This window comes from Polypterus senegalus, chromosome 6, assembly GCF_016835505.1.
Source record: "Polypterus senegalus isolate Bchr_013 chromosome 6, ASM1683550v1, whole genome shotgun sequence".
Lineage (NCBI taxonomy): Eukaryota > Metazoa > Chordata > Cladistia > Polypteriformes > Polypteridae > Polypterus > Polypterus senegalus.
Window position 1 is genome coordinate 32,098,316 of NC_053159.1, and position 21,228 is coordinate 32,119,543.

Consider the following 21,228-nt stretch of genomic DNA (forward strand, 5'->3'; position numbering starts at 1 on the left):
AGTAGAGCACTTTAAAACACTGCTGAAAACACATTACTTTAACATGGCCTTTCTATAACTTCACTTTAACTTAATTTAACTTAATCCTGATACTCTATATGTTTAATCTCCTCAAAATAACTATTCATGGTGGCTCTAAAATCTGTACTGACCCCTACTCTCTTTTCTGTTTCTTTTTCCGGTTTCTTTGTGGTGGTGGCCTGCACCATCACCAACCTACTCAAAGCTTCATGATGCTCAAACAATGATGGACGGATTAAAAGGCAGAAGTCTACGTGACCATCATCATCATCAAGCCCTTCCGTGAGAATCCTAAATCCAAAGAGGACTGTTTCATTTATATTAGGTAGAATGCCCAGAGGGGACTGGGTGGTCTCATGGTCTGGAATCCCTACAGATTTTATTTTTTCTCCAGCCGTCTGGAGTTTTTTGTTTTTCTGTCCCCCCTGGCCATTGAACCTTACTCTTATTCGATGTTAATTAATGTTGATTTATTTTGTTTTATAATTGTGTCTTTCATTTTTCTATTCTTTAATATGTAAAGCACTTTGAGCTACTGTTTGTATGAAAATGTGCTATATAAATAAATGTTGTTGTTGTTGTCACATGAGTAATAAGTACTTCTTATGAAGCAATTGGGATGGAGCAAAAACCTGCAGCCACTGCAGCCCTCCAAGACCGTGATTGAGGACCCCTGTTCTACCCACTTATGTGCAAGGAAAAGAAAAGTGTGAAAAGAAACACGCTTGTGATGTTGGGCTTTGTGTTGAAACTATTTCAACTCATATCACACATAGGACGTGTACTAAATCCGCAAAAGTAGAGCAGTGAACACTCGACATGCCTTTCCTACTGTATTTATGTTGATATTTTGGTATTTACATTTTTCTGTTACACATAATAACATTCTTCTGTTGTTGAAAAAAATCAACATTTTTGGTTAATTTTTCCTGGGGTAAACATAATGCTAAGGAGGTTAATGATCTTAGAGATTTAACCCTAAAGCAACATTCTCAAACCAACAGCATTAGGCACAGGTATGGTACCAGTCCTTCATAGGGCCTGCTCACACAGGCAAAAACACTCACACTCATACTCACGCAGCCAAGTTAGAAATGCCATTCAGGGCAACAACCACATCTTTAAGAATGTGCGATGAAAGCTGGAGTACTTGGACAGACAATGGAAGAACCTGCAAATACGGGCACTTAAACACACCACTTTTTATATAGCAGCTTCTCATAAGATCTTAATTTAGTTAGATAGTTATTTTGCCAGCCATTTTATTGTCTCACAGCTTTGCCAGGTCTGCCCACATCTTTTTAAAAGAACATTACAGTGATGAAAAAAAAAATTTTTATTTAAATTTAAGCCATAACTAAAGGCAGTTTTATGTCATCTCACCCCAAACAATCACTTATGTGATTTGTGGTGTAAGCTAAGGTTTGAAGAATTCACTGTTCGTAACAACTGTTTTTACCTTTTTGCAATGTGAATGAATGGCTTTGAAAATCACTTTGTGGTTAACTGAACCACTGGTTACAAAAGAAGTCAGTAGCAGTACCAATTGGGAAAGGTGTTATTTAGAATATAAAGAGATTTGCAGTGTTCATCATCAAATGTGCCATATGAAATAAAGCTTTGATGAAACACATAATATGATTAGGGAGTCATGGTAGTGCAATGTTAGCGCTGCTGCCTTGCAGTAAGGTGACCTGGGTTTGCTTCCCGGGTCCTCCCTGCGTGGAGTTTCCATGTTCTCGCTGTGTCTGCGTGAGTGTCCTCCGGGTGCTCCAGTTTCCTCCCACAGTCCAAAGACATGCAGGTTAGGTGGACTGGCGATTCTAAATTGTCCCTAGTGTGTGTGTGCGTGTGCCCTGCCTTGCACCCTGTGCTGGCTGAGATTGGCTCCAGCTGACCCCTGTGACCCTGTGTTAGGATAAAGCAGGTTGGATAATGGATGGATAATATGATTATCACTATTTAAACTACTGTTATTTTTTTTATTCAGCCATTGCCACTTAGGTTTGAGCTCAGCAAAAGGCTGAATGCAACCCTGGTGGAGGCTTCAGTTCACACCTGTGCACATAAGAAGAGTACATTCACTCACAATGGGACAATATAGAGAAGCCAGTCCACATGTCTCAAGATTTAAGACAAAACTCATTTTACCTTGAGGATAATGTCAAACTTCACAAGACAGTAACCAAGTCAGTGTTTAAGTGTAGTGTGTCCTGCAGCACAAAAATCTGCAGATTATGAAATGTAGAATTCAGAGTGGACACACAACAGCACCTCGCCACCAGCGTGAGTTCAGCTTCTGAGCTCACCATCAGCTGTGGAAATAACTGAGACTGGGATTGTGTGTCACCAATAAGCAGGCCTGTCACAATTGGGAAATGTCTGAACTGGAGATGGGTCTGTCTTATGTATTGTGGGTTAACCTCTGTTAGGCCGACCTCAGCATCAGCTCAGAAAATGGCTGACTGGGTGTCATGTTTCAGTCAGGGCTTGTATCTTTGTTTTATGTCGTCTTTATTCAATTTTCATTCTTTTGTTTACATTAGCATTCGTTGTGTTTATTATTTGGATTCTTTGTTTTTTATTTTGGTAATGTATCGATGCCTTGTTTATGTCCCATGTGTTTCATGGGTGGTTCCCCAAGAGGCAGGCCCACCAATCAGTAACCACCATCACCCTTCACCCTATAAATCAGAAGGGTCTTACATAGCAGTTCCTGCTGGTCTGTTGTAAGTGTGCTATGGAGTGGGCGAGCTATTGTGTTTTGCCATGCCTTGTGCCTTTTTGTGAATTTCTGGATTTTGAGACCAGTGTTCTGTTTTTGACTTTTGGATTCTGTATTGGGACTGTTTACCCTTTCAGGCAATTTCTATTTGTGCTCCACAGAGGTTCTTGTGCTACTGAGCATTCTGTTACAAATTTTTTTTAATATAAAAATCCTGTATTTGCACTGTTATCCACCTGGGGTTTGATGGCATATCCCCCTCTAGTGGGCATTTTTAAAGGTGCTTTTTGGAACCACTTGAGGATTATGTGCCCGTCTCAGGGGTGGGCAATGTCAGTCAGTGGCCGCAGGTTTTTGTTCCAACTCAGTTTTTTTTAATGAGAAGTCAATTATTGCTAATGAAGCACGTATTGCTCAAGTGACATTTTGATGCTTCATTTTAGTGGTCTCGCTTGTTAAGGTTCTCCACCCTTAATTGCTTATTTCAATCTTAAACTGCTGCATTTACTGTTTTAATGGCTCCTTATTAACAATAAGATGTAAATGACAAAGCAGTCAACAGTACTCCATCCGCTTGTTTCCATTTACATCTGTGTGTGATCTTCATGCACTGTTTGACTTAATAAAAAACATAATAAAAAATGTGGCAGACTGAAAAATGATCATTTTTAGGCTTCAAATCATTTTTGGATAATATCCTCAGATATAAGACCTTACATTGCAGAGCAAAAAGCCATAAAATTAAATAAGGTCTGCAAATGAAAAGGATTGGTTTCTAATTAAGCAATTGGGCTGGAATAGAAAACCTGTAGCTGCTGCGGCTCTCCAGGACCGACATTGCCCACCCTTGACCTAGCTCATAACCCTGGCACTGCACGTCGCAAACATCCAGCCCCGCCTCATTTTTTGGGATGCACCGAGGTGTGCGTAGAATGACTGTGTAAATATCTGGCCAGTGCAAATGAAAGAGGGTGAAGCCCATATTTTAGATATCTGACTGATCAAAGCATTGCACAGATTTACATAGTCCATTTGTTTTCTGTTTTAATATTGCAGTAACTGAAATAAAAGTAAAAGTAGCATTTGATTTTAAAAATATAGTGAAGTAAAAGTGAAAGTGGGCAAAAAATTTTATAGTCAAGTAAATTAGAAATATTCTCAACGCATACGCAAGTATTTCTATTTCATTATTATACAACACTGGTCTGCACAGACATTTGCACAGGATCTGCAGTTTTGTGAGGGAGCAGCACTAACCACTGTGCCACACTGCTAGTGCAGCTTTTTAACATGTCTGAGATTCTAAAGATTAACTGAGAGCTTCTTCTTTCTGCTGCTCCCGTTAGGGGTTGCCACAGTGGATCATCTTCTTCCATATCTTTCTGTCCTCTGCATCTTGTTCTGTTACACCCATCACCTGCATGTCCTCTCTCACCACATCCATAAACCTTCACTTAGGCCTTCCTCTTTTCCTCTTCCCTGGCAGCTCTATCCTCACCACCCTTCTCCCAATATACTCAGCATCTCTCCACTCCAAATGTCCAAACCAACCCAATCTCACCTCTCTGACTGTGTCCCAACCATCCAACCTGAGCTGACCCACTAATGTCTTTGTTTCTAATCCTGTCCATCCTCGTCACACCCAATGCAAATGTTAGCATCTTTAACTTTGCCACCTCCAGCTCTTTCTCCTTCTTTCTGGTCAGTGCCACCATCTCCAACCCATATAACATAGCTGGTCTCACTACCGTCCTGTAGACCTTCCCTTCACTCTTGTTGATATCTGTCTGTCACAAATCACCTGACACTCTTCTCCACCCATTCCACCCTACCTGCACTCTTTTTCACCTCTCTTCCACACTCCCCATTACTCTGTACTGTTGATCCCAAGTATTTAAACTCCTCCACCTTCGCCAACTCTACTCCTTGCATCCTCACCATTGCACTGACCTCCCTCTCATTGACACACATGTATTCTGTCTTGATTAGAGTTGCCAGATTAGAAAATTAGAAATACGGGACACTCTTAAAATCTCTCTCTATATTACTGTATATATACATTTATACATGCCCCCTACACACCAGACCAATACAGTATCTTATATAAAAGTAGAGACATAAGTTAAAAACATAAAGCAAGGATTCTAATGGGTTATGAGGAAAACAAAAGTAAAATCATTTGAAAATTATTTAACACAAGCTAAAAAAATAACTAGTAAAAGTGGAACCATTTCATTTATCCATCATCCAACCCACTTTATCCTAACTACAGGGTCACGGGGGTCTGCTGGAGCCAATCCCAGCCAACACAGGGCGCAAGGCAGAAAACAAACCCTGGGCAGGGCGCCAGCCCACCACAGGGCATGAAATCATTTGAAAATATTTATTTAATACAGACAACAGAGAAATATTATTATTATTTAATGCAGGCAGTTAGAAAAAAAAGTGGTCTGTGGCAAGTAGTAACAACACACTTTGTTGACAGCCATTGTATGTTGCAATGCTGATCCAGAACTGCTTAGCAGCGAGGCTGGAGAGCAAAACAGTAAGAGTATTGCTGTCCTCGGCCAACCATTGCAAATGAACAAGTTACAAACAAGCAGCAAACATGAGTTTCCTCGTTACATTTGGGTTATTTTAATCAAGAGGATCTGAGAAAAGAAAGTATAATTACTTATCAAGTTACAACTAAGTACCGTAAGAAGGTAGTAAAAATATATTTTTATTACAAAATTTGAAAATAAACTGAATACGGGACATTTGGGTGTCCCTGAAAGGTCAGTATGGGACAGGGGACAAAATTATCAAGTATGGGACATGTCCCAGCGTATATAAGGGACAACCCTAGTCTTGGTCTTATTGACCATCTTTTCTCTCCTCTCTAGAGCATATCTCCACCTCTCCAGGGTCTCCTCTACCTGTTCCCTACACTCACTACAGATCACAATGTCATGCGCAAACATCAAAGTCCATGGGCACTCCTCTGTCAACCTGTCCATCACCATTGCTCCGTTGCAAATAAGAAAGGGCTCAGAGCCGATCCCTGATGTAATCCCATGTCAACCTTAAACGCATCCATCACTCCTAAAGCAGACCTCACCACTGTCTCAGTGCAGTGATTAGGAAATGGACTACATAAAAACTCTTAGGGGGCACATAATAAATACAGCAATAAAGTAGTACTCAGACAGGCAGAGAACATGAAAACTCCCCAAAGGCTGTGATAAGGCCAGAAATCAAATCATATCTTCTGTGAACGAAACAGCAGCACTACCAAATACCTCCATTTCAAATTATTTGTAATAAATGATAAACTGGTGCTGCTGGAGGTTTATCAGATCATCTCCACCGTATTTGCCTCAATGAACTACCATCGTCCACTTCATTCCAGACACACAGTGGAGTTGCAGCTAACAACAACCTCTAACAATTCCTATCTAATTTTAATTTGTTTTTTCTTTCCTTGTATAAAATGTCACTGACATCTTGTAAATCTCTTCAAGCTATATTCTGTATATGAAAATGTGCCGAAGACATTAAAGGTGTTATTGTTGTAACGGCTATACATCTGTTAGGAAGGATCTATAATGCCAGTACTCACCGTATCAACTACGGCCTCTGACACTTCTTGGAACTCTGTGGATGTAATGTCTTCCAGTGCTGGCACAAAGTCGATGGAGTTGGTAAAGTTTACAAGGGCCCGGTAATAAACTGCAGAATAAAAAAGGAAGAAAATGTTTTCAAAACTCAAGCAAAAGAACAGCATGTGTTTAAATGAAAAAGGGGCACACTTTACACTTAGCAGAAAGCGATTCATTTTTCAAAGGCCATACAACCATTTTGAAACTCATCTAATCCAGGGTTGCTGGGCACCTGAAGAAAAATTGAAGTTAGCTTAAACAAGACTAACAGCAGCAAACAGAAATACAGAAATTGAGCCAAGGACTGTGATGCATATCATTACATCATCTGACAAAAGGAAATTTGACAAATCACATAAAACTCTACTGACATCAAGATTGTAAGCAAAACTGTAATCCCAGTACACATGGAAATCATCATTCTAACATCTTTACAAAGTTTAAGTATTGGGCTAGATAGAGACTAAACATAACAAAACTGAACACAAGGGGGCACTCCAACATACTCTAATTCAAGCTAACAAAATGTTTCAGATTATGTGACCTTCATTACTCATCCAGCTAATCAAAAGTTACGCAAACTTGGCTAACAGCTGGCATCCAGCTCTTCGCATTCTCATTCAGGCAGATAAAATGAGAGGTAGTTAATTCTCTAAATCTCCGTACCCTTTTTGTTTACCTGGAAAACATGGGAATGCCAAGTCGGGATACTGGTGTAAGAAATCAGTCAGCAAGAGAAGGCAAGGAGGATTTTTATGTTGATTTCAAAGACACAACATCTGTTTTTATAATTGCTCATTTTTACAACAGAAAACAGCTTGTGATTTAAAAGCAAACAAAATTACATTTTGATATTATTACATACTAGGGGGCTTTGCCCCCGCTTACTTCGCTTGCCACCCCTTCCTGCCCCCCCAGCACTATGCGGCGTTGTGTAGGGGGGGCTGAACACACCCCAAGAAGACGCAACCGGTCCTCTGAAGCCCCTCTTAAACAGTGATACAATGGGAAACAGATAGATGATTTTTTATCTCCTCTTTGCTCCATCAGCTACTGGATTGCTGCTGTGCCGTGCCACATGATCTGAGCTTCGCTCACATACCCCTTCCCCCCCCGCCAGCACTACGCGCCGCTGTGAAGAGGGGGGCTGAACGAATCCCAAGGAGATGCAACCGCTCCTCCGAAACCCCTCTTAATCGGTAGTACAATGGGAAACAGTTTTTTTTAACCTCCTCTTTGCTTGATTAGCTACTGGATTACCTCTGCTGCCGTGCCACGTGATCTGAACTTCACTCACATACCCCTTCATTCCAAAAGCCAGTGCTATGCATCGTTGTGAAGAGGAGGGCTGAATGCACACCAAAAGATGCGGTCACTCCCCCAAAACCCCTCTTAATCGGTAGTACAATGGGAAACAGTTTTTTTTAACCTCCTCTTTGCTTGATTAGCTACTGGATTACCTCTGCTGCCGTGCCACGTGATCTGAACTTCACTCACATACCCCTTCATTCCAAAAGCCAGTGCTATGCATCGTTGTGAAGAGGAGGGCTGAATGCACACCAAAAGATGCGGTCACTCCCCCAAAACCCCTCTTAAACGGTGGTACAATGGGAAACAGATAACAGTTGTTATTTTTTTTACCTCCTCTTTGCTCGATCAGCTGCTGGATTGCTGCTGCTGCTGCCGTGCCACGTGATCTGCATTTCAAACGTTTAAAAGCCTGTACAGCACCTGAATATTCGATCTCTTTTCGCTGTTCGATTATTTCACCGAGTAATATTTTCAGTTTTTTGAGACTTTCGAATGTTCCTACTTCCATTATCTCTAACCTGCTCTGCATGTGTATCACGGGACTTGCTTCCAAAAGTTGCAAGTATGACGTGACTTGTCTGTCTTGCAGGAAGTGAAAGTGTCTCTCTCTCTCTCATTGCAAGATTTTTTTTTATAATAGAGAGATTTAAAAATGTGCAGAACTATTTATTTTGGAGCCAGTGGCTAGTTTCCTATTCATAAACTGATACTGCTTGCTTATGTGAAAATCATCAAGATTCTAATACGTGGCAACTTTCTGCAGCCTTCAATTCATTTTTAAGCCTGCTTTTCTACCAGAGTTTAAGGATAAGACACATTATGAGATTTTTCCAGTGTTATGTAGTCACAGCCTTCATTCACTTAATCTTACAAAGTAGGAGGCAACTGGCGCCACGCTCACACGACAGCAGTCGCTTAACGTGACAAACACAGTGGCTGACTTCAACTAGTTTGTCTTTAGTTGTAGGTGTGGGCTTTGTAGGCATGAGATCTGACAACCAATGAATGCTAGAAGTACAATGCACATAAGGAATAAGGAACGCAGGTGTTTTAGACCTCGCAAATAGAACAGAAGCTGCCTGTCTGTTGTTTCAAATTCCACTACAGAATGGGAAAAATAAAAAAGAGGCAGAGATTAAGGCTGAACTCACCGTACCTGCTAACCCTTTACACAGTATCAGCGCCGTCAGGCAGGACATTATTGGCTGTCAGAAAAAAGATGGTCAGCACGCGATCACTAAATGTGATATGGACAGTGACCTGCAGTTGTTTAAACTGACATGGTCCAGCGATGAGATCAATAACTACACTCACTACATGGCACCATATGGTTCTTTACCAGGTTGTGTGGTTCCTCACAGAGCTATTGCTTGGCAAAGCACCATTTCATTCTGAGATGTGTTCTTTGCATATGAAGTTGGTACTTTGTGCTTTAAAAAACTTCATAATATGTAGGAAAAAAAAGGCTTCAGGACACTAACAGATTAAGAAAAACTGGATTTAGCCTGCGGTAAGATTCATCATCATAAAATCATGACCAACTGGTACTGCACAAATCCGTTACCATTTATTTATGGTTATTTACTGTATGTAGCCTGTTACACATTTAAAATAATGAAAATCCTTTCTGGTACCTTTATGTGGATGGGTCTTTTGGGAACTAAAAATAGATCCCCTATAGAATGGCTTTGAAGGACCACTCTGGCACCTTTATTTTTAAGAGTGTATGGTGGGCAAATCTGACATATCCCATGAGCAGAAGTTGTGTAATGTGATATTGTCTAGTGGTATAAGACAGAGGGCAATTTTTACACTAGAAGCCAGTCCATAACAAGTCACGCGGATTCAGGATAGACTCCCAATTCAAATGCTTGTTTATGCACTCTGGGGGAAAAAGTGCTCCAGCGTAAACCCATGTAAACACAAAGAAAAAGTGCAAACTCCATTGAGAAAATTAATTATGGTTTGAATGCTTTGTGATTGATAATAATGCAAATTGTTACAACACCCACCTGCAGATTCTCAGTTTGAAATATATAAAATTTATTGTGACAGTAGATGACGCTATACCAGTGCTTAACCTGGCACAGACAGACACAAGAGGCACACTTGCACAAATTCACGGTTTTTATTTTTAGTTCTCATCTTTACAGTTCTATGCACTTCACACACCGTGCACAACTCACCACAAATAACTCACAGTCCTTTCTCTTCTTCTCTCTATTGCCGCCTCTACCCCACTCCTCGCAAGTTCCATCCTCTTTCACCCAAGTCTGGCTTTTCGAATAGAGTGAGGCGGCCCCTTTTATAACGCACATAGATGTACTCCAGGTGCTCCCTGATGACCTTCCTGCAGCACTTCCTGGTGTGGCGGAAGTGCTGCATGGGCACCTGGAAGCACTCCAAGGGTACCTGCTTCCTGGTCCGGCAGCACTTCCTGGTGTGGTGGAAGTGCTACATACCATGACTTCTGAGCCATCCAGGCCCCAAAACCCACTAGGGTGGCTGCCTTCTCGTGTTCCAGGTGAGGTACTGCTCCTCTCCCGGTCCTTCAATCTTCCAGGCGTCCTGACTGGGCATGAGCCCAGCCGTCCGCCACTATATATATATATATATATATATAAAAATATATATAGTAAAGGCCAAACGTTTGGACACACCTCCTCATTCAATGTGTTTTCTTAATTTTATGACTGAAGGCATCAAAACTATGAATGAACACATGTGGAGTTATGTACTTAACAAAAAAAGGTGAAATAACTAAAAACATGTTTTATATTCTAGTTTCTTCAAAATAGCCACCCTTTGCTCTGATTACTGCTTTGCACACTCTTGGCATTCTCTTGATGAGCTTCAACAGGTAGTCACCTGAAATGGTTTTCACTTCACAGGTGTGCCTTATCAGGGTTATTTAGTGGAATTTCTTGCTTTATCAATGGGGTTGGGACCAGCAGTTGTGTTGTGCAGAAGTCAGGTTAGTTGGACAATCATTTATTTTTCAACAGGACAATGACCCCAAACATACCTCCAGGCTGTGTAAGGGCTATTTGACCAAGAAGGAGAGTGATGGAGTGCTGTAAATGGTCATGAAAATAAAGAAAACACATTGAATGAGGAGGTGTGTCCAAACTTTTGGCCTGTACTGTATATATATATATATATATATATATATATATATATATATATATATATATATATATATATATATATAAAATAAAAGATATATATACAAGAGATGCTCAAAAAGTTTCTGCACCTTTATATTCTGATTGGAAATGGTGAAGGCGGGAGGAGTTGTAATTGGGCATTAAAAAGTTGGTACGACACTGGGAAAATTGCATTGCAAAGGAAGGTGACTGTGTAGGAAATTGATGTCATTTGTTTTTGAAATTCTTAATAAATAAGAGTTTAAAAAAAATGCTGAAACTTTTTGAATGTCTCTCATATAAAAATAAATTGAAAACCAGTACACAGACAGTGGCGGGGTGTTAGGCCAACCAGGGGGCCTGACCTCGATTATTAAATTAGAGCAGGATGTTAAGGGTTAATTTAGAAATCACCTCATTAGGCAAACATCTGCAGCTGCAGGAGCGTAAACATGGGGCTCCTAATTAAATCTGAAAGGTCAGGCTTATTTTTAAGCAATCTCCAGCGTGTCCAGCCTCTGCTGCGCTCTCCCAGATTCCAGAAGTCAACATGACATCAGTGTCCAGCTGCGCCTCTCACAAGAAGCACACTGCCAGCTCCACTTGTAGGAGGCAAGCAATCCAAGTAGAGTAATGCATTCTCCCTCCCCTTCACCTACAATGAGAACTATTCTCAGTCACAAGTTGGGACAGAGCCCACTTTAGGATTTCAGACCAGGGAGATTGATCACTATTCTCTAACGCTGAGTGATGGACAGGCTGCTGCAATGTCCCAGCTGCTGCCAAGAATGTGGATACTTATGCCAATCAGCCAATCCTGATATATTGTGAAGACTGTTGTAGTCTGGTTTTGGGAGACTGTGACGTGTCCGGGCTGGCTCTACAGAGCACAAGGTCTTCTTCTTTTAATTAGTTGTGAAACTCACCCCATGACTTTGCCAAAATCCCTCTTGTCTTCTGGGTATCCAGAAGTCAGAGATGCAGCAAACCTCATGAGATTGTTTGCCAGGTGTCCCGGTGCCAGCAACATGCCTGGTTTGAAAGCAACCGAGCAGACAGTATATTCTGTAAGTGAAGGCTTTCGGAAAGTTGCCCATCGTGCAGACTTAGGAACGAATCAAAGTGTACACAAGACCGCGGTCACTGCCTGCAGCCCTTAATTCAGCCCACTCACTTTTTCCATGAGCTGGTCAAAGAAGATATTAAGATTTGAGTAAGAACTCCTTTCAAAAGCTTTATTCAAAGAATAATTTTCCTCTTCAGAACTGTAACTGTTTTGTGCTGTGAGAAGGGGCGGCGGCACGGAAGGCATTGGAGAATCAAACAAAAGGCTGACTGAGCAGACTCCGCCTGACCCCCAGCCACACAGGTCAGCAAGCAGTCTGCCGACTCAGAGATTTCAAAGTGAGCCCCGTGCGACAAGAAGCCAATTAGAAGCTTGGAAAGGTTAACTGAGTGAGCCACCTCGTACTTCTGTTCTAAATCAATAAAAGGATTTCATAAGTTTTTTTGGCTTTTGAAATAGAGTCACTTTCATGTGCATTTTTGCAACCTTTAGTGTACCTTCTTTTATCTAAGGTATTTGCTTGCTTCATGCTGTTTGCATTTGTTCTAGCTGAGGTACCCGCTGTTTGCAAGGGTTTTAGACTTTTGAAAAACTGAACAACAAAAAAGTCTGCATTAGCGTAAGCCATCCTAATTCAAAGTGTTCATGCTCATGAGGTAAAAGTACATAAGACTGTAAACAAGAATAGTTGCATTAAATATTTTAAATATTATTATGTGTGTTGCGAGGGACGGCCGGCATTTCAGTCTGGACAGGACGTCCCTCAACTGGAGCGCTAGAAACGCTAGATGGCAGCTCCCCTGGATAGAAATGGCTCCTTGGATTCCCGCAGGGCAGCATGGGACATGCAGTCCATCTCTTCAGCCCTGCTGGGTGCCGCCATGGGGCGCTCACTAAGAACCCGGGGACTTTTATGATTGCACCACCCCGGAAGTGCTTCAGGGTCACGAGGACAGAAGCCCGTAATACTTCCGAGGCACTTGATGAAGGAAGATGTGGAATTGACCCGGAGAAGAAATACTTTAAAAGGACTGTGGGAAACCCCAGCACACCGAGCCGGAGTTGGGATGGTGTGTGACGGAGCTGCTGGGAGTTGGAGGATTGTATTTTGTTGATTATTGTGATTATTATTGAGAATTGTGGAGAGTGAGGTGCTTTGGGCACTTTATTGAAGAAAAATTATTAATAAATCTTCATTGTGCTTTTATAAGTGTGTCTGGGACGTCTGTCTGGTGGGTTCAATGGGGCAACAGCGACCCCTAGAGTCCACAGTGTCAATATAAAGTCCATTCTCGATTGCAATAGAAATGAGACAATTTAAACCCACTGACTGAGATTCACAGAGAGCTCAAAAAGGACCAAAAATCAAACATAACATCATATTCATAATCACTGACCATGAAATAGTCTAAAACGAGAGGACACACGCTTGCAATACTTGCATGTTTGAAAATTATCATTTTTTCATACAGTGCTCAAAAAAATTAAAGGGATACTTTTCAAGTCAATGACACTTCTGGGCTATTGATCTGGTCAGCTAAGTAGTAGTGGAGGTTGTTATTCGGTTTCAGCTGCTTTGGTGTTAATGAAATGAACAAAAGGTGCTCTAGAGGGGCAGCAATGAGACGACCCCCAAAGCAGGAATGGTTTGACAGGTGGAGGCCACTGACATTTTTCCCTCCTCATCTTTTCTGACTGTTTTTTCACTGGTTTTGCATTTGGCTATGGTCAGTGTCACTACTCGTATCAAGAGGCGATACTGGGACCCTACAGAGGTTGCACAGGCAGTCCATCTTCTCCAGGATGACACATAAATACGTCCACCAATGGCACCCTGTGCTTTTCACAGATCAGTGCAGGTTCACCCTGAGCATGAAAGGTTCTGGAGAAGTCATGGAGAACGTTATGCTGCCTGTAACATCGTTCAGCATGACTAGTTTGGTGGTGAGTCAGTGATGGTCTAGGGAGGCATATCCATGGAGGGATGCACAGACCTCTACAGGCTAGACAATGGCACCTTGACTGCCATTAGGTATCGGGATGAAACCCTTGGACCCATTGTCAGACCCTATGCTGATGCAGTGGGCCCTGGGTTCCTCTTGGTGTACGACAATGCCCAGCCTCATGTGGTGAGTGTATGCAGGCAGTTCACTGGAGGATGAAGGAATTGATACCATTGACTGGCTCCCACGCTCGCCTGACCTAAATCCAATAGAACACCTCTGAGACATTATATTTCAGTCCATCAGACGCTGTCTGGTTGCATCTCAGACTGTCCAGGAGCTCAGTGATGCCCTGGTCCAGATCTGGAAGGACATCCTCCAGGACACATTCCATCATCTCATTAGGAGCATGCCCTGACATTGTCAGACATGCATACAAGCATACAAATTACTGACTAGGATTTTGAGTTGCTGCAATAAAATTTCAGCAAAATGGACTATCCTGCCGCATCATGTTTTCACTTTGATTTTCGGGGTGTCTTTGAATTCAGCCCTCTGTAGGTTGATAGTTTTCATTTCCATCAAACGATGTGGCATCCTTTTGTTCCTGACACATTACCCAGTCCATATCAGTAGAGAGATCCAGCAGGATTTTTTTTTTTCCCATTGAGATCTGATGTGTTTTCAAAGTGTTCCTTTAACATGCTGGATAATTATGACAATGCTCAACCAATGCATATAGATAGGCAAAACAAGACATAAATTCTGATCTGGCTGTTCTCATTCATGTAACATGACCACAAATCACATACAGTATTTATCCAATCTATAAAAGTGACTCAAATCTGATTTGAAAAGATTAGATTTCTGTGCCCACACAACCATGAAAACATCAGATTTGTGTCAAGGTAAGGCATAAAATTGGATTTGAGTCACTTCATCCTGGTTATGTGATTGTAGTCTTTTAGGTCTAGGACCACAAGTAAAGAATCAGATATCAACAATATTATCATATTCATGATTAGCAACCTCAAAATAGCATAAAACAACATTCCATATTGTTTATATTACTGATCCTTATATTTTGAAAATTTTGTGATAAGAAGTAACTATTACCCCTTGTATCCCATTGGGGTTTAACTCCTAGCATTGGTTGATGAGACAGGCACAAGGTCTGCTTTTTCTGACCATTTTTTTCTGAAGACACCTACTGGTTTACTCTTTACCATAAGGGTGTAATGTCTTGCACAATATACTGTATGATTCAAAAATGGCCCACAATCATGGCTTTCTTTGAGGTCCAGAGGTTCAAAAAGTAGGGGAGAACCCCAAAAGGATTGATGTCTTGCATAACCAAACAGCAAGAGGAGTTGAGCGGCATATCATATGTGGTTATTTTCTCACATCGGTGAGTCAGGAGGCACCCAACAAAAAAAAATTGAAGCGATTTTAAATCATTCATAGAACAGCCTGAAACTGAAGCATTAGATTAATCATGGTGGATAGTGATGACAATGCGAATTGGTTATCAGATGCTGACACGGATAGTGAAATTAATGCAAGTTATGACTGGCACCTGCATGGCAAAAAGGCAAAATGATTGCAATCAAGTAGAAGGACAAGAAAGATGTTAGGCCCCAAAGCACTGTTCACAATGTTCATGTCAGAAGCAATGTGGAAGTCAGTAAGCCTTGAACGTGCTAGCCTACAATAACAGAATGGATGTGACAATCATGTGGATCAGACACCGACATTCTACCCTCTCACGAGTAAGCAACTGAAAAAAAATGATAAAAAGTGTGCAAATAAACACAATTGTATTGTCCCAACTTTGCATTAGTGACTGTTTCAAAACATATTGTGTACTAAATCTGTACAGCAGTGGACACTCGGCATACAACTGTATTTATGTTGACATTTTGTTATTTATACATAATTGAAAATTTTCTTGTTGAAAAAAATTGAACATTTTTGATATTTTTTTCTGGGGGTAAACATACCACTAAGGAAGTTAAAACAAGATGAGAAAGTTGGTCTATTATGGTCATAAGTATACTATTAAGTGTTAACAAAAGGTACTGTATCTCTAGATGTGGTTGGAAAATCAAGAGTACACCTTATGAGAAGGATTTAGGAGTCATAGTGGATTCTAAGCTATCGACTTCCCAACAGTGTTCAGAAGCCATTAAGAAGGCAAACAGAATGTCAGGTTATATAGCGCCCTGATGTGTGGAGTATAAGTCACAGGAGGTTCTGCTCAACCTTTATAATGCACTGGTGAGGCCTCATCTTGAGTACTGTGTGCAGTTCAGGTCTCCATGCTACAAAAAGGACATAGCAGCATTAGAAAAGGTGCAGAGAAGAGCGACTAGGCTGATTCCAAGGCTACAGGGGATGAATTATGAGGAAAGATTAAAAGAGCTGAGCCTTTACAGTTTAAGCAAAAGAAGACTAAGAGGTGACAAGATTGAAGTGTTTAAAATTATGATGGGAATTAGAACAGTGGATCAAGACTGTGATTTTAAAATGAGTTCATCAAGAACACGGGGTTACAATTGGAAACTGGTTAAGGGTAAATTTCACACAAACATTAGGAAGTTTTTCTTTACACAAAGAACGATAGACACTTGGAATAAGCTACCAAGTAGTGTGGTAGACAGTGAGACGTTAGGGACTTTCAAAACTTTACTTGATGTTTTTTTGGAAGATATAAGTGGATAGGACTGGCGAGCTTTGATGAGATGAATGGCCTGTTCTCATCTAAATTGTTCTAATGTTCTAATACAATAAAGTGAACTGACAGACAAATACATAACACATAATTTGGCTATATGATGTCCTACAATGCCCAGACGTTTCTACTCGGGACAGGTTCCAGTATTGTACGTAATAATTCATTCTGTTATAAGCTTTCTTTGTATATTTTGCCTTTAATTTTACGCTCACTCTTTTCTGATTGTTAATTTTAATTTGTGTTTTCACTTCTATAGTCTTAATTAAGTGCTCACCTGCTCTAGTACTCATTCATTCACGGCTGATATTTTCACCTTTTCTCTCTGGGTTAAATCTGGATTTAAATACTTCACCTTTTCCTCCATTAAGATAGAATTTCCCTTTACTACATCATATGTCTATACTCGCATAATAAAAAATGCACTTTATCCTTCTGGGGCAGGCTGAAGCTAACTGCAGTGTTATGACAGGTAAGTCAAACATTTTAGTCTCCTTGAAACAAATTGTTTCTACATTTTTTTTTTCATGACTTGTCATGTATAAGATTGTCCAGTGTATATTAAACTACAGAAAAGTTTGTAGTTGGTATTACAAAGAAAGCCTAGGGCCGTTGCACATGTGAGAAAAAAGGAAAAGCTGATAGCAAGCAGGAATGGATAAAGGCTGCTCATGTCCCCGAAGTTTGATAAATGTGAGAGAGTTATGTTGGCTTCTTTTGTTTAGATAGGAACAAGCCATTCATCCGAAGCCTCTAAAAGTTGTTCATGAACAAAAGGAGGTTTCCTTTCCAACATGCAGGCCGTCTTCCTTAAGTGACTCATCGCCTCCAAGGTACAAGCAGCACGCTTCCTGCTGCCGGCCAGGGGAACAGGATCTCCATGAAGTCATTTTATTTTCTAATTGTACAAGACATGATTATGCAGTTCACTACAGAAGAACGAGCTGGGACAACACTGGCAACTTACACAGTTATAAATAAATTAAGAATTGAAAACAAGGTATGAAACAGTAAAACAAACAATAAGGAGAAAATGGTGCTCAGACTAGTTTATTCTTGGAATGAAACCAAAAAAGAGCTTGACTGCTTATTTGTCACAATGAAATCATACTTTTTGGTCTTCTCAGCATTTTAAATTCTTAAAAGTGACCAAAAACAATGAGAAATAAAAGAGTCAACTCCAAGGCAGCTGTAACCTGTACAGCACAACGCGTGGCCTTGAAATAAATACAGAAGCAGAATGGTGAATCGCACAATGCAGCCTTTAATATGATGGTCAATCCTTTTGATGGGTATCCGTCTCATATTGCAAACTATAAAGTCCTCCACCAACACTGTCAACCATGTTTAATAGTTCAGTGGGTCAGAATTGTCAAGTGCACAGAGGAGCAGCGCAAGTGCCAGAAGTGCCTGTACTCCTTTGGTACCCTTGAGCAAGGCCCTTAACCTGCATTAGATCTGTCCTGACGTTAACCTGCATCCAGCCCTGCAAGCAGGTCCTCCAACTTACAGGAAAAACCTGAGGGCTGGTGGCAGGATCGGCACTCCAGCCACCATAAAAAACCTCACACTGTTCCATTCCATTCAAACTAGTGTGGTACTGAGGTGTCACCCATTGTACGGCCTCGCTTGGGACCTAATTTGGGATCCTGAGGTGGTCCGTCATGAAGGGTAATAAGCAGCCTTGAGCCAGGTGAGGCCAACTTGATGTCATAAACAAGTCAGCTGCCCTTTATTAGAAGTTCCAGTTATGTATGAACTTTTTGAAGCTTCTCCATCTCTTTCACACCTGCATGTCTTTCAGGTCTCACCTATCTAGATTTGTCCCCCTGTGACTCCAATCATGAATTGATTCAGCATTTTCCTGATCAACCAATAGATTTTGACGGTGGGGCCATTACATATCTTCATAAACATGAAAAATAATAGATGCATGTAAGTTTTTACTAGAAAATATAGAAAATTAGGGTTTCAGACCTAAGAGGACCAACCAAGGTGGATCTTAAAGATCAGAACCTTTAAGGACTCAACAAAATAGTCATGATGGCCTACATCCAGGGTGAAATAATAAGATGACCACTAGGCTGCATGTTCAAGAATGTTCTCCACGAAAACATGAGCTTTAAATTTGCTCTCCACCACCACTACAAACTATATGGGGCAACATTTTAAAAAATATCACTTTTGGGTGGAGTGTTCCCTTAAACATGTCAGCTTTAGAAAACCACAGCTTGCTGGAAACTCCCCTGGATGACTGGGAATTATTTCCATGTGATGGAGCTGGAAACACGGTTGATACACAGCCCGACCTCGCCTCTCAGCTGCTCCCGCTGCCTGTGTGACGTTCTACCCCTCGGCTGCAACTCCTTTGTGTATAAATAAACTCCTGTGGGTCCTGCACTCACAAGTATTTGTGTGTTCCGTTAAAAACTAAATCAAGTAAGTGGATCGACCATCCAGCCCCGCTGCTGGGCTACAGCTAATGAGCACGGTGCATTCTGCAGCCCACACAATGACTATCAGATAACACTGAGCCTGGGACAACAGCACATATTCAACAATGCGGACACTCTTGGGGGTTAAAGGAGAAGTTCCGAATTTTTTCACGATTGTAGCATGCATTCATATATCTTTGAAATTTGTATTATTAAGTAAAGCACATAAATTAAAAAAAGAAAACTATTCCTAGCTGCTTACAGTAGAGGTCTGTGGGACAGCAGAGCAAACGTGAAACAAAGGCCAGAAATTGTATCAAATGTGTCCTTGAAACTCCATATTGTTTTGACAAAAATATAATGTACTATTTATGCTGTTTTTTAAAATAGCCCAGCTGTCCTTTTTCTTTATTTCCTGTACACAGCAAACATTCATCCCCGAAGTGTAGATTCTTGTTGTTTGTTTCTCAAAAAATACAGTTGAATTCTTACTGAAAGGCTTAAGCAATCAGGATATATTTTTTGTCCTTTGAAATTTTAATTTTCAAAGCATTTAGAGTAGGGGGCTGAAGCTTTTTACACTGTTGACAACCAAGGACTTTGTTAAATGGTGCAACTCAAACCACTTACACCTGAACACCAGCAAGACCAAGGAGCTTGTGGTGGATTTTAGGAAGTCCAGGCCCCTCATGGACCCCTTGATCATCAGAGGTGACTGTGTGCAGTGGGTGCAGACCTATAAATACCTGGGAGTGCAGCTGGACTGGACTGCCAATACTGATGCTCTGTGTAAGAAAGGTCAGAGCTTATACTTCCTTCGAAGGCTGGCATACTTCAATATCTGCAATAAGATGCTGCAGATGTTCTACCAGGCAGTTGTGGCGGGCGCCCTCTTCTACGCGGTGGTGTGCGGTTGAGGCAGCATAAAGAAGAGGGACGCCTCACGCCTGGACAAACTTGTGAGGAAGGCAGGCTCTATTGTAGGCACGGAGCTGGACAGTTTGACATCCGTGGCAGAGCGACGGGCACTGAGCAGGCTTCTGTCAATCATGGAGAATCCACTGCATCCACTGAACTGGATCATCTCCAGACAGAGAAGCAGCTTCAGTGACAGATTGCTGTCACTGTCCTGCTCCACTGACAGACTGAGGAGATCGTTCCTCCCTCACACTATGCGACTCTTCAATTCCACCCCTGAGGGCAGTAAACGTTAACATTATTCAAAGTTATTGTCTGTTTTTACCTGCATTTTTATTACTCTTTAATTTAATATTGTTTTTTGTATCAGTATGCTGCTGCTGGATTATGTGAATTTCCCCTTGGGATTAATAAAGTATCTATCTATCTATCTATCTATCACTTCTACTGGTTATTTTCTACTGCATTCTTCCAATTATATTTTATATGATTATGTGTAGCAAATAAACCTTAAGAATATTTTTGATGACAAGCTTCACATGTACATATACTGTACATAAATACTATAAATGTAAAGTAACAGAAAGTTTTAGCTCTTTCATGTTAAATTTTGTCACATATGCAATCACCGGGGGGAGTACACCACTGGCTATTGTCAGGTAAAAATGACGAGGAAGGATAAGAGCTTAACACAGCTGCTAACTGCTAACTACAATTGCCTTTTTTCCTTTAAGATCGGAGGATGAAAATACAGATGAGCTGTAATGTCCCTTCTGCCATGTTATTTGAAGCCCCACACTGTCTGGCCTTTCACTTACTTACTACAAAGGACAACCAGAAGTCAGTGTTCATTTTGGACCCTTCTGCCAAAGAGAGTGGATACACCTTAAGAGACAACTTCATTTTCACAACCCTGAAAAGCTTCAGAGTTCATCAGAATCAAAGGTCCTTGCTTTCTGTGACTTATTTTCATACTGACTTTGTCTTTTTGAACACTTTATTATAGACGTCTACCAGGCTGGTACCACAACACTTGAACGCCATATGTACAGTTTCTTCTTTTACAATATATAATGAAATGACCTCAACAAAATAGTGACAACTTTACCTCTCCGTCTGTCCTGCAGAATACCAACTGTGCGAGCATCAATTTTGCAGTCTCCTATACGTTCAGCGCGCTAACCTGCTTCTACCTTAAACATATCTAACACGACTTTGAGGAGGATTTTGCATTAGGACCTTAATTTCCATCCGTACAACACGATGGTAGTGCAGGAACTCACTGAGAAAG

At 41.0% G+C, this 21,228-nt stretch overlaps 1 protein-coding gene across 10 annotated transcripts in view; it reads right to left on the reverse strand.

The window, feature by feature from the left end:
• hspg2 (heparan sulfate proteoglycan 2) overlaps positions 1–21,228 on the reverse strand; it is a 516,773-nt gene that overhangs the window by 310,157 nt on the left and 185,388 nt on the right. For all 10 annotated transcript variants that reach the window (XM_039755775.1, XM_039755773.1, XM_039755774.1 and 7 more), the window contains one exon: positions 6,348–6,457. In XM_039755775.1, the coding sequence (XP_039611709.1) occupies positions 6,348–6,457 (110 nt within the window). The remainder of the gene's footprint in view (positions 1–6,347; positions 6,458–21,228) is intronic.